The following is a 16828-nucleotide window of genomic DNA, read 5'->3' on the forward strand; positions in this document are numbered from 1 at the left end:
CCATAAATCATGCATAAACAATGAGCATGTCTGGGTTCTGATAAAACTTTATTTTTGGGTACTGATATTTGAGTTGCATAGGATTTTCATGTTTTATGAAATACAGTTTTCTTCTTTTTTATTTTTTTCTCCAACCATTTAATAACGCAAAACCATCCATAGCTCACAGTCTATATCAAAACAGGTGGGCTGAATGGGACTCACAGGCCATAGTTACTTTATTCTTGTTTTTAATTCATGTGTTAGTTCTTTGAGGATAGCAAGCACATTGTCCTCATAGAAATGAATGATCATTAGATGCTTCTTATATCAGTGATTTATATGAATGCTTGGGATCCACAGGATTGCAGGATCATAGGAATTTGCAAACCAATACAAGGGAGGAGAAAGGAAGAAAGAATAGGGAAGTAAATAACTGAAATGTCAAGAGTGGCTGAAATTGGACTACACTATCTGGGAAGACATTTCTTGATAAGCTATTTGGAAACATTGCCTTTATTTTTTACTTTTAAAATTCGGGTCACAGTTGAACACAGATTGCTCAGCAGTGCTTCAAGAGGCTGCTGGGGCTTTGCTGTGATTAGCATCAGAACTGAAAAGATGGGATATGAGCCATGATTGTTAATGGAACCAACTGCTTTGTCCTGTTATCATTCCACATGGCAAAAAAGAGAGAAAACGAATCCTAATAGAAAGAAAGAGATCGTGTGCTTTTTATGCATTTTGATGCTAGCCTTAGAGTTGAAGTGCATTTTCAGAGTAATTCAAATAAAACTACATCTTTCTGGACCTAGGATACACTCTGAGATGAAGAGATTACTTCCTACTTGCACAGTGCTATGACAACTTCACCCACACTGAATTCTGTTGATGACCTGTGGTGCCCAGGGGAGACACTGGCCCAGTGCCAGTACAGAAAGTTTCCTTTCTGTTAGTGTAATGATTATTGTGGATATATTCTTTCCAAATGAACAGTGAGATCTCTGGAAGAGCTAAAAACAAGACAAAAACTCCATCAGTTCACTTTCACATTGGTATCCTTTTATAGAATCACACTGCAGCTGCAAGAAACTACTAATACAAATGAACATATATCCACAAGTCTCAAAATTTTCAGAACTTGAGCAACTTCAAATATTATTTTCCTTCCAGTGGTTAAAAATTTGAGAATCACCAAATTGGGATAATCTTTGGGTATAATCCATTGTTCAGCATTTATCAGAACAATGCTTAGGTCATTTCTGAAGGCAGTTAACCAAAAATACCCTCCCCACACAACCAATCTTCTGTACCAATATTTATGGGCCTTCCACATCAGATATTATCTTGGGTCTAATTTACATCCTGAGAAGCAGTTCATCTTCTAGATCCATTTGATGATTTTGCCAGTCTACAGGACAATAGCTGAGAAAAGAACTTTGAAAATTTAGATTCATAAAAATTGTGTAGGGCTTCTTTGCCCCTCTGCACTGGTGATTAACAAGAGCATGGGAGACATGTGCTATAGGAAAGGTAAGATGTGAGATGACTCATAAAGAGTCAATGAAAACGTTTGGTTCTGGAACATTTCTCTAGTCTACAAAGATAAGGGGAAATAAATTTAATATGTTTGATTGTCATTCAAGAGCAATGGGCTTTGTTCCTCCAGCTTTTTGTTTGGCACAACATAAGCTCATGTTCTACCAACTTGCAAAGGGAGCTCTCCTTTTCTATTTCCTCTCTGCAAACAAACAATCCCTTTAGGAGCATACCTTTCCTAAAGCCTTCCCTGCTATTTCTTAAGAGATGGGGTGAAGGTGGGGGTTCTGCCTATTCTAAAAATGTGATCTGATGATTCTTAGTTTTCTTAAGAGAATAAGTAGATACCTGCTAGAGTAGGTAGAGATGAACCCTATCATGATCTAATGTGAAATGCTAATTCAACAGAACTGTAACTGTTCAATGCTTAATATGTCTATCTATATTTAGTGTATTGTAGGGATTGAATTTATCTTGTTTTGTGTCCAGAGTTGTCCCTGGACATTGTCCTCAGAGCTGACCCTTTGTATTGTCGATTCATGTGCTAACTTCCAAAAGAACCTTCTATATTTCCCTGCATCAAAACATACTGATTTATAACTATTCCCCAGGATTCTTCTCTTAACTTGTTTAGGAAAGAGTTGAGGTAAATACGCTGATGTTAAAATGGGCATTAATGACAACATACCACTTTCTCTGGAATACTGTACTTAAACCAGGATTATGTTAAAGAGAATTGGAATGTCAGGAATGCATCTATAATCAGTTGAAATTTCAGGGCAGAGAAGGAGATATTTTCCAACCACAGAACTCCATCAGAGCTCTCAAATATAACCATCAAAGCATCCCACTACCTCCACCAAAGCTGACCTAAACAATGGAGAGAAGTGGAGTATTTAATATATAACCTAGGGAGCAATCACTGTACGTGCAGATTATACCTGAAAGATGTTCATGGAAAACAGTAGAGATGGCAAAATTTTAAAGTTATGATTATAAAAGACCTTAACATAATGGTTCTAAATAACGGGAAATCTCTAATCCATATGGATTTAATTTAAATAATTCTATGTCTGAATTTCATTACATAAGCCACATGCTTAATTAGGTTCATAATAAGTTAATTTGTGAATTTCAACCCACTTATACTCCTAATATCAAAACCTAATTTTTAATAATTTTCTTATGCTAACAGCTCAAACTTAATTAGGTCATTAGTTGCAATGAAACAGAAAAAAAATCATTTGTATTTCAAGTAGCTCATATTTCACCCACGCTTAGTGAATGAATATGTTTCTGCATGTGGTTGTTAAAAAAGGCATAAGGAAATGTTTCTTGAATATATGCTACAGCTTAAAGAGCACTGGACAATGACCATACGAGGGAGAAGCAGTTAGCAAATTCATAAATCAGTGTCCAATGAATTTTCCTGTGGTTATAAAGTAAATAATTTTTAGGTTAGTAAAGCTATTTGCTTTTATTACAGGTATTAATATTTCAGAGTATTAACTGAACTCAGGTCACTGCTATTAAATTCCTATGAGCATTCAAAATTTTAATGAAGGCAGAATATTTTTATTAAATAAACAAATGATTAGCAGCAAAAATAGACATTTAAATCAACCCTAACTCATAAATGTATTTAGAGTTCCCTGGATGCAAATGATAAGAATTCATCTCCTCCCTACATGGCACAAACATATATCTATGTAGATTTCAGATTTAAAGAAGGATTTAGAAATGCCTTTAGAAAAAGTGATATCATAAAAACCATATTTTATAAATATATCTATAATATTTAAAGGGGATGGCTCCTCACATCTTAAATTATATTCACTTACTTTTCTGATTAGAGAAAGAGTTTCTGCTGGAATTCTTTGTTTATTGCTTACAATGTCTCATTTATTTTCAAATTCATTTAGAAAGCAATTATTTTAGTAGTTACTTTATAGGTACAGGTAATAAAACTGGAAGGTCATATAAGCATTTCTCTCTCTCTCCCTCTCCCCCCCCCACTCCCTTCCCCTCTCTCTCTCTCTGTAGATAAGGAGGCAAAATTATTTTCAGAGCAAAGAAGAAAATTTGAGTCTTTTGCATGGCAATGTGCAATGTTGAGATCTGCTAGCAAATAGAATTGTTTTGTGCCTAATTCTCAGGAATTTTCCCCCTTTGGGCTTGTTTACTGTCCATGGATGCATTGGGGGACCAACAAACAGGTTCATGGATATCAGAAAGAAAAAGGGCTCAAGATTTAAAATGCCACCTTCACTCCTAATTCCCTCACCAGCCAATGTGGGCAGTGGGCCAGAAACCAAAGCTGATACCTGGTTATGCCACCTTCAAGGACCCTGGATCCTGGATAACCTCAGGATATAGGCATTCCTTATTCAGGCTTGGCTCGTGTTTGCTCAGGGTACAAGGACTTAGATTCTTACAGAGCCTTGTGAAGCAATTTGTACTATTACTCTCATATGCTAACAGGCCTGGAGTAACTGGGTACACAATTCTCTATTGCAGCACACATATTCTTGTGGTAGTAACAACTTAATCTATCGTCTTTTTAGGTGGGGATAGAAAAAGTCCCTCTGACGTAGAGTATCAGTGATTTATGCACAACAAGAAGACAAACTGCCATTTGTCAAAAAGCTATGTTGTTTCCAAAGGGTTTGGATTCCACAGATGGGCAGGGGAATTCTCTTTCCCCACAGGCATGCTTGCTTGCAGGCCACTTCTCGCCCTGGTTTTGATCTTTGAAAATCCCAGAAAGGCAAGGTAGTGTTCATAGCGTCCTCTTTCTTCTGCTTATGTAAAATGTGAGAAGGAAGCCTCAGGGGCTGAGGTGCTGGGGTGAGGGTGGACGGGTTGCCTGTCCACACTGGGTATGCCAGGCTTAGCTTAGACACTCAGGTAACAGCGCCTGGGGGCACTTCCACTGCAGCTGACTGACTGCAGGCTTGCAAGGTGCTAGAGTTACTCAGCACCTTGTTGTCCTTTTGTCCCTCTGTCTCCACTGGCACTCACACTCAAATACAGAAAACCACAATGATATGCTCATGTTTGTACAAATTAATACACAATGAGCTGAGATGGGCTGTGGATTCCCACAGATGCCAAGCCTGAGGAGAGGGGGTGTTGAAAGGCATAGAGGAAGGGCCCAGAGAGATGCCACATTACAGTGGCCATCAGAAACACCTCTGGGGTGAGTGGGGCATGTGTTCAGGTGTGAATGGGAAGTGGGAATACTGGAACACTTCATTGTGGACTTCACGGCCTAGTGATGGGAATGTGAAAATATTATTCACAGGAGTCTCACCGAGTTTTCTTTCAGATGACTTTACTCCAAGAAGATAGTTCACCTGAATGTCTTTGATAAGGGTTAAAATGTTAGAATGGACAGTATTAACAGTAGTGTGTGTGTGTGTGTGTGTAATGTGTGGATAACAGAAAATTTCCAAACATATTTAGAGATATGCCACAAGTTCAAATAATATAATAAATTAATTAAATTTATATTATAAATACTAATAATGTCTAAATATATAATATAATATATAAATTAATATATAGTTATATAATATGTGGAATTATATAACTAATTTACACTGATATAAGTGATTTGTATATTACACATATATGATTCAAACTGTCTTATCTTACAATTGATGGAGATATCCCATCAATTGTATTTCCCTTCCCTCCATGGCTAACCTAGAATTTTTTGACAAAAGGGCAAACAGAAACTTGAGATTTCCTTACCAACCTTGCATACTTGAGTTCTTGTGCGTGTTTTTTTTTTTTTGGGGGGGAGGGGGTTGTCTTATTTTGTCTTGAGATGGGGTCCAGTTATGCTGCCCACGCTGGTCTCAAACTCCTGGTCCCAGTCCTCCTGCCTGAGCCTCCCGGGTAGCTGGGACCACAGGTGTTCAGGTGTGTGCTACTGCTGACAGCTTCTACCTGAGGTTTCTGCCTCCTCCTCCTCCTCCTCTTCTCCTTCTCCTTCTCCTTCCTCTTCTCCTTCTAGAAAACAGAAACCATTTTATTCTGACTTCAGAACTGAACACTACAGAAAATTGATTTTATTTATCACACCTCAGGCTTATGAGTATTAATTGCATAACCAACTGTGTTACTTTTAATTTCATTCACAACATATGATTTCAAAGTTAATATTCAGACAAGAGGAATACAAAATGATACTAAAATTACTGAGATGCATATAAAGTAGGAATTTTGCTGTATGAATGTAAAGCAGATTGCATTAACAACTCTTATGCCTTTAAAATCAAAGTTATATATATTTTATTTTAAATGCTCATAAAAGTTCCTGTCTGATAACATTAGAATAGTCTTGTCCGGATTGTTTATTTCCAAGCAAATATAAGGATTAGGAAAAAATGTTTTCTAGACAAACCAAATAGACTACAGAATTGCCCGTAACAAATAATATTTTCTTAAGGATAAGCCACAAAAGATATCAGCTAAGAAATAGATCTTTCAAATCTGATATTAGGATTTGGAACATAAAGATAAAACAGGAATTACTTTGTCATAGAGGAAATGCAAGTTCTCTACAAAGGCAATTAATTCAGATAGAATAAATACTTCTGATCTTTCCTAGTCATGTGAAAATAAAACATAAAATAATTTTCCCCTAAACAAACAAAAAATGACTTTGAACTTCATTAGTAACTTGTGTAAACAGAAGTAAAGGAAATTATTTTCATTTCAGTAATTTCCATTAGTTATCATTATTTTATCTGTCAAATCCCAGTACAAAAACTAAGAAGGGAAAACTTTAATAAATTGTAAAGTCTACCCTTGACCATAGTGTTCAAATTGTCTTAAGGGAGACTGTGTATCAAAATTAACTGAGAAGAAAATATGCCCCTGCTGGATGGGGTAGGGCCACATTCTACTTACTAAGAGTCACTATCCCTGTTGAGACCACCAGATGTCCTTCTGATGTGCTGAGGCAGAAAAAATAATATATCCCAGCAATGACATTCTCAGAGGCAATCCTCAACACTGGTATTATTCTAAATACATATTCTAAACAACTGACCATAGTAAAGATATAAACTTACATTATGTATGTAAAATGCTTAATATATATTATGTATATATGTAATCTGTGTAATATAAATAGTATATATTAATATACATAATATCAACACGTATTTTGTATAGTGCATACATAAAAAACATATTTTATATACATACATATATGTATGTGTGTATATATTTACACACATATATATATTTATTTATATTATATATAATACATATTTATATATATTATATTTATGTATTATATATATATATATATATATATATATATTGCCTCTGATGCACTCCCCACTTCCATGATGCATGATCATTGTGACTTCTTAAAGATAAGTGGTAGCTAATACATTGCCAGGAGGACCTCCAATCCCCAGTTATAGAAATATCAAATGGAGTCTGAATGATTGTATATGCAAGAGGTTTACTCTTACTCAGGAAGAATTGTGGTCTTTTCTTCATTCTTGCCTATGTGAACCAGAGGATCTTACCAAGATTTTGATTAAAAGGCAGACACCACTCTTTCATATAGCCTCATTTTTAAAAATATCTCCCTTTTAAAATGCCTCCTTATTCATTCTCAGTCATACACCATCAAGTTAATCTCATCAACAATGCAATGGTTTCAGGGATTTCACAAAGCCTCTTCTTCACCCTGGAGGAAGACTGGCAACAGAGAAGACCATGCCCTCTCCTTGGCCACAAATTTTCCAGCACACACTGTGGACTATTTTTCCTAGCTGATCCATGCAGAGCAGTCTTTGGGGAGTCTGTCCCAGGGATTCTTTGCCTCTCCTTTGTGTTGGACTGCTTCTTTCCTGGGTCCTATGTGTTTGTCTTCCTTGATTTGGTCCCTCAGTTTGGTGGATCATGTCTTCCAGTGATGTTCTAAGAAAGAACATCCTGTGTGTTTACTGAGACCTGCCTTCTATCCTCCCCTTGATTGACAGTTTAGCTCTATATTGAATTTTACATAGGAAATAATACTTTTTCTAACTTTTAGAACTCTCCATTCCTCTAGCTCACAGAGTTAATTTGATTTTTAATTCTTTGTACGTGACTTGTTCTTCCATCTGGAAGCTTTGAGAATCTTCCCTTTGTGCCCGGTTTTGAAATTTCACGATGAGGTGCCATCCACCAGTCTATTTTTATTCATTGTTTAGGCGTTCTGTGGGCCCTTTCAATCTAGAAATTCATGACCTTCACTCTTGGGGAAATGTCTTCAATTATTTTCTTGATGATTTCTTATCCTCTGTTTTCTCTGTTCTTTTTGACTTCAATTATTGTATATTAGATTTTCTGGACTGTTTTGTAAGTTTCTTCTCTGACCTATTTTCATTCTTTTTGATCTACTTTCATTCTTTTTGTTTTCTAAATGTCTTTTTTTGTAGCCTTTTGGTCTCAGTTCATGGATACAGCATCTCCTTAAACTCTCTACAATATTCATACTAGGCTTTGGAAGACTTCTTCTATGATCATTTCTTTTTCTGACGAGTTGATGTTTTTCTTGTCTGTTCTGGTTTTTCTCTTGCATCTTGAAGGTTTTTCCTGGTTAGAAGCTCTGAACATGTGTATGAGGCTGGTTAACTTTGAAGTTCTCATAGTGTGGCATGGGGTGGGCCATTTGTTGGGTACCAGTGAGTGTGGGTCTTTTCTCTTAGGCTGCTCAGATTCCCCAGAGGAGAATCTTATCATCTCCTACATGAGCAACGTTATTTTACTGGGACATCCAAACACTCGGTATTCAACAAGCATAAATTCTGAATCTGTTGTTAGTATGTTAGCATAATCTTTTTTAAGGCTTTTATTACTACATTATAGTCATACATAATAGTTGGGTTCATACATGTATGGAATTTAATTTGCTCCATTTCTGTCCCTGGTACCTCCTCTTTCCCTTCCATCTCCCTCCCCCAGTTCCTCTTCCTCAATTCTACTAGTCTTTCTTCTATTTCTTTTTTAAAATGGTGCTTTATAGATATAATGATGGAATTCACTATGGGATATTTATATGTGTATAGAGTATAATCTTGTGAAATTCATTTCTTTCCTTCCCTTTCCAATCCCTCCTCCCTCTCCCTCAGTCTTCTCCTTGTACTCCACTGATCTTCCCTATATGAGAGAGAACATTTGACCCTTGATTTTCTGAGTCTGGCTTATTTCACATAGCATGATGTTCTCTATTTCCATCCAATTACCAGCAAATGCCATGATTTCATTCTTCTATATGGCTGAGTAATACTCCATTATGTACATTTTCTTAATCCTTTCATCTGTTGACTAAAACATGGGCTGGTTCCATAATTCGCTATTGTAAATTATGCTGCTATAAACATTTTAATGTGACTGTATCACTACAGTATATTGGTTTTAGTTCTTTTGTATAAATATCAAGGAGTAGTATAATTGGGTCATGTGGTAATTCTATTCCTAGTCTTTTGAGGAATCTCCATACTGCTTTTCAGAGTAGTTGTACTAATTTGCAGTTCTACCAACAATGTATGAGTGTGCCTTTTCCCCACGTTCTAACCAGCATTTATTACTTTTGTATTCAGGATGGCTGCCATTCTAAATGAGATGAAATCTTAGTGTAGCTTTGATTTGCATTTTCCTGATTGCCAGGGATATTGAACATTTTTTCATATTTGTTTTTCTTCTTTTGATAAATGTCTGTTCAGTTCTTTAGCTAATTTATTGGTTGGGTTATTTGCTTTTTTTTGGTGTTAAGCTTTTTGAGTTTTTCATATTCTGAATATTAATCCCTATCAGAGGGGTAGAAGGCAAAATTTTCTTCCATTCTATAGACTCTCTCTTCACCCTCTTTGTCCTTTGCTGTGCAGAAGTTTTTCATTTGATGCCATCCCACTTATTAAATCTTGGTTTTATTTTTTCAGCTTTAGGGGTCTTATTAAGGAAGTCACTGCCTACATCAATATGGTGGAGGTTGACCTCATGTTTTCTTCTAGCAGTTGCAAAGTTTCTGGTCTAATTCCTAAATCTTTGAACTGCTTTGATTTGATTTTTGTGCAGGGTGAGAGATAGGAAACTAGTTTCATTCTTCTACATATGGATATCCAGCTTCCTTCCCCAGCACCACGTTTTAACAAATACATTTTGACATATATGTACATGGCACCTTTGTCAAGTATCAGATGACTGTATGTGGGTTTGTCTCTGATTTCTGTCCCACTGGTTGTCATGTCTGTTTTAATGGCAATACCATGCTGTTTTGCTACTGTAGCTCTGTAGTATAATTTGATATCAGGTATTGTGATCTCTCCAGGATCATTCTTTTTGCTCAGGATTGCTTTGGCTATTCTGGGGCTTTTATTCTTCCAAAGGAATTTTACAACAGTTTTTTTTTTTCCTAGTGCTGTGAAGAATGTCAATGATATTTTGATGGGAACTGCATTTCTGTGTAATTGTTAGAAAAATCTTCTTCTGGGTTTAAACTCTCATCTCTGCCCCTTTCTGGCTTCTTCCCTGTATCATGAAATCCATTTGAAACTTGCTGCCTTAAAGTATTAAGTATGAGGGGGTAATTTTGATCTCATGGCCAGATGCAGTCATGGACTCATTGCTAAGATGTGATGGAAGGGCACATGTTACTTCGACACACAGATGAAAATTCAGAGTCTCATGGATGGAACAACATACATGGGGACCCTGATGATCAACTTACTGCTCAGTGTGCTACCCCCTTTCAAGTTTTCAAGTTCCAATGTACAGGAAGTGAAACCAGGAAACTGAAATTAAGACTGTGTTTATAAACAGTAAGCACGTAGCAAAATCCTGACTCAATAGAAAACTAAAGGTCTGGGGATATGTAGCTCGATGATAAACACTCCTGGGTTTAAGCCCCAGTGACTGTGTGTGTGTGTGTGTGTGAGAGAGAGAGAGACAGAGAGAGAGAGAGAAATAATAAGCATACAGGGTTATGATTAAAAGTTTAAGATACCCACAAGTTAAACACTCTAAACATTCACTTCCTTTTAGTGTTGTTAATTAACAATAGCTTTCTTTTCCTTAAAGAAATTAGCTGAGAGAAACAGGATGAAATCTAAGTACTGGTGGGAGTCATTAGAAAGTCTCATGAGGATTTGCCCTTGATGCATTTATGTGCTCATTTTTCTCAGCAAACAAATGTTCATTTTCCTTATGGATTGCCCTATTCTCCATATTTTCATTTATTATGATTTTTCTCTTCTATTTATTATTTTCTGTTAAGTGTTTTTCACTTTCCTTTTGTCTTCTTTTTCAACTAATTTTTTACAAGTTTCTATCTCCATCTACCCAGTAAATTCCTGATCAAAAACATCCAGCCAACTAAACTTTATAGTTATCAATAACACAACCAAAAAATGATTTTTTAGGTAGTGTGTGTATGTTGAAAGGATGGATAAATCCAGGAAATAAAGCTTGAGAAATATAAAAAGCCACCTTCATGAATATTCTACAATTGCCATATTTTCCCATGCAAAGTGCTCATGCTAAATGTGCATAAAATGTAACATAAAATGTGAAATATGCATCCTTGATTAAATTCCCTCCATCTGGTGCTTTGCCCCAGTATTAACATTGTTAGAGATGATTAGCTTCCCATGACACCCAAGTCCACAGTGTCATTTGGTTGTCTGAGTGCTTGTCTGGCTTTTAAAAGAACATCATTTTAATCCTATTAATATCATTAACAGATAACATGCTGGATAGATTTGGGTTTGAACTTCTGCCTTTTATCTGTCAGATTTCCATTTTAAGTGTAATCAGAATAGATGGACTTTTAATACTGAAAGCAGCTCAGCAATAGTTGACATTTATTGAGCATTCACTACAAGTCATGCAATGTACAGAGGACATCCATTATCATATTTCATCCTTTCAAATCTCTGTGAGATACTAGTGATTACTCTGCATATTTTACAAAAGGGAAAACTGGATCTTTGATTAATAATGTGCCCAAGATCACATAGCTGAAAAATTACAGAATCTAGGTTTCATAGTTCCAATGTCCACTCTCTTAACTATGATATTTTATTGTTCTTAATACTGGATTGAAAATACTAATCCATTATAAATGTAAGGTAATAGTTATCTGAGCTCCTCAATGTTATTTTATTAGCAAAAGATGATAGAAAATGAGAAGTAGAGAAGCAATTCAATGTTACGGATCCTGAAGTATTATTAACACCACAAAACTGAGTAAGCATTACAATCACTACCTCAGTTAAGAACATGTTAGTTATGTATTGTTGCATAACAAATTACCTCAAAACTCAATGACTTATACCAATAATAGTCATCTTTTCTTGCAGGTCCAGTGAATCGGGAGTTCAGTAGTGATGGCTGTGTGGTTGTGGCTCTGGGTTTCTAATGAGTTGCTGTCCAATGTCAGTCAAGACAACAGTCATCTGAAGCTTAACTGGGACTGCAGGATCTGCTTCAAGATAGCTCAGTCACATAACCAGTGGTGTGGGCACCAGCAATAGGCAGGAGACCTCAGTTCCTCTCAGCATGGGCCTCTTCAGAGCTACTAGAGTATCCTCACTGGCATGGCTTTCCCTAAATTGATTAATCTAAGGACCAAGGTAGAATCTGAAAGGCTTCTCATGACCTATTTTTGAATGTCACTCACTGTCACTACACCATATTTTCTTGGTCACACAGGTTAGTTATGACTCATTGTCCGTAGAGATTCCACAAGTGTGAATACCAATATGCAAGAATCATTGGACTCAATCCTGAGTCTGGTTTTTATAAAGAAAAATTTTTTTTTTGGTGACTACATGGAAAGTCCTGATTTGTAGGAAGTGAAACCCATGTCCCCCCACCTCAAGGTGTCTTCCAGGTCATGGTCATCAGAGGCAGAATTGACTAGAAGGGATGCTTCCCATGGTAGGTGGAGTCCTCTGTCATAGACCTGTTCCCCCCCCCCCCCGGGATTGGAATATGCTAGCTCAGAGTGAGAACAACATTAATCCAGAAAGTGGAAGGGATTGAGAAGAGAGGAGGGAATGAAGAGTGGAAAGATGAGGCAAACAGGGAAAAGCCATTAAATCTGAAGTATTTAATGGGGAGCTTTATGAGTCTGGGATTTTTTTAAGTGAATGATATTAATTCATTTCCCCCTATTCCCATTAGACTTTGTTAATACCTATAATAATCATAATGTGCTGTAGAATTGCATTTGTTCTTTGGTATGCAAAAAATGCTGAATTATGTTTCAATGTCCACTTAGACTGAAAAACAAAGCCAAACAAACAAACAAAAAAAACCCCTATCCAGGTCCTGCAGCATCTGGGGAGTACAACTCCATCTTCCCTCTAACACTGGAGAGTACCTCTCCTTGGAGAAAATACCTTACAATTTTTTTTCAATCATGCACTTGTTATATTCACAATGTAATCAAAGAGATTTAAATAAAGCATTAATTTAAAAACTTAGGTCATGAGATAGTTGAATGGCTGGTTTTGAAGGTCATGGAATCTCATTGGAATTTATTTTGCAATTAGCTGTGAAAACAATATAAGCCGGTGTTCATTTCATCATCCTTTGCTCCCATTTCCACCTCTCTCTGTTCAACTCTAACTTAAATTCCCACTCTTTCTCAGAGAGGAGCTGGATCAGGTCACCCTGAGTCTCCATCAGTTTTTCATTCCTACACTTTTCTAGGTGATAGAAGATAGGGAAATATATAAAGCAGTGTGAAGAGGCAAATCATGAGTATAATAAAAACTTGTCTGCCAGGGAGTGATATATGCAAGAAAAATGAATCATATGTAGATTCTGACTGAAACTGGACGCTTTTTTTCTTTTACTGTCTTGTTTCACGTTTCTCCACGATTTAGGTCTTCCATCATATTCAAAAAGTATTTTTCAATGAAGCTTTTATTTTTTAAAACTAAGAACATTGTCTTTCTGAAGCTGTACATTCACCAAGCTCAATTATTTTCCTTCGGTTTTGAAAATCACAGGTAGAATCCTATTCCTCCATCCCAGCAGCTTGACAATGAATTTGTTGGAGATTCTCAAGTATATTTACCTCCAATTTGCTACAGATTCTTGGCAAGTTTTCCAGATTGACTTTGCATCTTTATGTTAACCAACCAGCCATTACAAATTGTGATTACAAACATCTGCAGCATAATATATTAGTGTGGAAATTAACAAAAATCATCTCCTGAAATGGATCTGGGGACTAAAAAATAAAGGAAAGGAGAAGAACACAAAAGAAAGAAAAAAGCTGTAAGCTTAATGCATGGTATAGGTATCATCCTGCTTTCTTGTATACTTATCTAAGATCCTACTCCAGGGAAACAGAGTCTCAAGATTTCTCCACCAGAAGTTTTTAGAAGCAAGGACAAATATTGCAGTTAACCTTCTATTCAAAAAGAAATGATTAAGAAGGGGAATTGCACGGAATATGGTAGGAGACCCTCATTGTTATGCAATTACATATAAGATGGTGTGAAGGGGAAGAAAAAAGTGAGAGAGAGAGAAACGTGTCACAGTAGATTGGGTAGAAAGAGGGGAGGAGAGGGGAGTGGGGATAGGAAGGGCAGCTCAATATAATAGACACTAGTATGGCCCTATGTATAAACGTGGCTGCATAACCAATGTGATCCTGCAATCTGTACACGTGGAAAAATAAGATTAAGATTACGTACCTCATTTGAATCAAATGTATGATATGTCAAGATCATTGTAATGTTTTGAGCAACTAATAAAAAAATTTTAAAAAAAGAAATGATTATTTAGTTACCCAAACAAAAGTTCTGGCCAAGCACCTATTGGCCAGTTCCCCCACTCACTTTTCTCTCACACAGGATTTCTAGAAAGAAAATTAAATAAAACATTTATCAAGAAAAAATCTAGCTTATTAGAAAGGATATGAAATTATATATGAACAAAATTTGGAATAAAGGTTAAGGTTTCCAGATAAAATGCAAGATATTCTACTTGATTTAAATTTTAGATAAATAATGAAACATTTTTAGCACAAATATGTCCTAAATATTTACTGAATATTCTGTATTTTTTGTTTGTTTGTTTATGAAAACTGGCAACCTTGCAAAGGAATTTTGAGGACCCTTTATTTTCCTCCTCCTGGTTCTAATGATCATGCACTGACCTAAATAAGAGTCACAAGGGCTAATGGTCTGGAGGACAACCTATGTTTTTCAGAAGAGAGAAAATGTCTACCTTCTAACTATTAATATGGGAAAGGGTAGGGGGGTATGGCAGAATAGATAGGACCAGGAATGCTCTTATTAGCATGGGTGAAGTCTTACACAAAGGCATGATAATGGTCTTGAAAGTCCACAACTCTAACTTAGAACAAAACCCTACCTGTTTCTGAGCTTGGTAACTGCAGACATGAAATAATCTAAGTTTCAGTTTTGTCATCTGTAAAATGGGAGCCCTGACACTTACTTGCAGGTTTGTATTGAAGATAAAATAAAATGGCATGTATTTATTAAGTCCCTTGGCAGATGGAAGTCACCCAGGGAGCATAGACTTTCTTTCTCTTCCTTGTAGATGGAAAAGGCTGAGCATCCAAGAACTGGGGGAAGGAGTGTTACTTGTTTTCAAGCACCTTAAATCACCTGACCTGCTCTAGTTTGCAGGCAAGGGAGGTCTTGCTGGTAAAGCTATATCTGCAGTAATCACTGTTTCTAAATAAATTTCTCTCTGCTCCCTGAATGCACAGACAATGTCGTTTCAATTATCAGCTGATTCTACATGTATTTAATTATTTTCTGATGGTCTTTATGGAAGGATATTTTCTTCCTAAGACAATAGTTGATTCTTTGAAGGAATATTCCTCAGGCTCTTGTATTTTCCACCATGTACAGTTACCAATTAAACAAACAAACAAAACAAACAAACAAAAAAAAAAACAGGACACTCAGCCTAAGAAAGAGTGTTTAGAATTTATTAATTTATATCAGAAGCATGATCACATTACACTAAGTTAATTGCATTTATTATATTTTAATTGATCGACTTCATTTTTTATAAACAAAATCTGTACAAACTAGACTGTCCCACAAGACCATAATGTGTGGTTATGGCATTTCTAATCTTCCCAGGGTCCTCAGCATGCTGTGCCTCTTGCTTTCACCCAGATAACATTGCATGTGAAGCTAAGAGGGGATTTCTAGGCTTGGTACCTATAAAATACATGTCCAGACTGATGGAAAACATTGATTTTCACCAGATGCTTAATTTCAACTCAAAGAGTAATCTAATAGCAACTGCATGTCTCCTCTTTTTTTCTAACCCCAACACTCTCATCTGAAGATAAGCACTGCAGAGCAAAACGATGCTCAGGACTGTGGGAGGCTGTCCTCCACGGTCAATACCTCATTGTCAGGGCACCAGAGGAAGACCCTCGCCAGGGCAGAAAGCCCAGTAAGCTTGATGGTCTTCCAATGAATGGACTTAAATGTCTCAAACTTGATAAGCACAGGAGCAATGGACTACAAGGAACAAGAAGCACTGGGGAGAGAGTCACCTATTGACTGTATTGGTTCAGAACTATCCCAGGAAGAGGACTCCCAGGAGCAAAAAGGACTGCATCACTAGAACCATTTTCCTGAGAAGACTCTGAGTCCAGTTATGTTGAGGCAGGAAAAAAAAAAGAAAAGGTAAATCTTCTGTTTTGATTTCCAACTACCCCCCCAGTTACAGATTTGCCTTCATCCAGAATATTATCTATAACATCCACCAAGACATAATTTTCCTATGTACATACATGAATATGCCACAGTGAATCTCACCATTGGGTCCATCCACAATAAATCAATTTAAAAAAATAACTCTGGTAAATGGCAGAAAGATCAATGAAGGGAAGGGGTCAGGGAGTAGGGAAAGGGAAGGGGGGGAATGCAGCAATGTATTTTAGAAATATAATAATAATAATAATAATAATAATAATAATAATAATAAAAACTTCAACAGCCAAAAGCAAAAATCAAACCACATTATGGTAAAATAATGAAATAATTGCATAAAATAATTTATAAAAAGTAAAAAAAAATGAAATTAAAAGAAAAACTCGCTGGGCACAGTGGTGCACTCCTGTAATCCCAGCATCTCAGGAGGCTGAGACAGGAGGATCTTGATTTCAAAGACAGCCTCAGGAGAAAGTGAGGCACCAAGCAACTCAGTGAGACCCTGTCTCTAAATAAAATACAAAATAGGGCTGGGGATGTGGCTCAGTGGTCAAGTACCTCTGAGTTCAATCCCT

At 36.5% G+C, this 16828-nt stretch overlaps 1 protein-coding gene across 5 annotated transcripts in view; it reads right to left on the bottom strand.

The window, feature by feature from the left end:
• Positions 1 to 16828, bottom strand: part of LOC144255993 (solute carrier family 12 member 2-like) — a 110736-nt gene that overhangs the window by 10801 nt on the left and 83107 nt on the right. Inside the window, exon 7 of one of the 5 annotated variants that reach the window (XR_013344028.1) lies at positions 5279 to 5535. Coding sequence is in view for 1 of the 5 variants with exons in the window: in XM_077801169.1 (XP_077657295.1) it covers positions 5362 to 5535 (174 nt within the window). In the remaining 4 variants the exon portion in view is untranslated. Of the gene's footprint in view, positions 1 to 5131; positions 5536 to 16828 lie in introns of those variants that run through there. The other 4 variants (XM_077801169.1, XM_077801172.1, XM_077801183.1 and 1 more) reach the window with 4 other exon arrangements.

The sequence above is a fragment of the Urocitellus parryii genome, chromosome 1 (assembly GCF_045843805.1).
Source record: "Urocitellus parryii isolate mUroPar1 chromosome 1, mUroPar1.hap1, whole genome shotgun sequence".
NCBI classification, from domain to species: domain Eukaryota; kingdom Metazoa; phylum Chordata; class Mammalia; order Rodentia; family Sciuridae; genus Urocitellus; species Urocitellus parryii.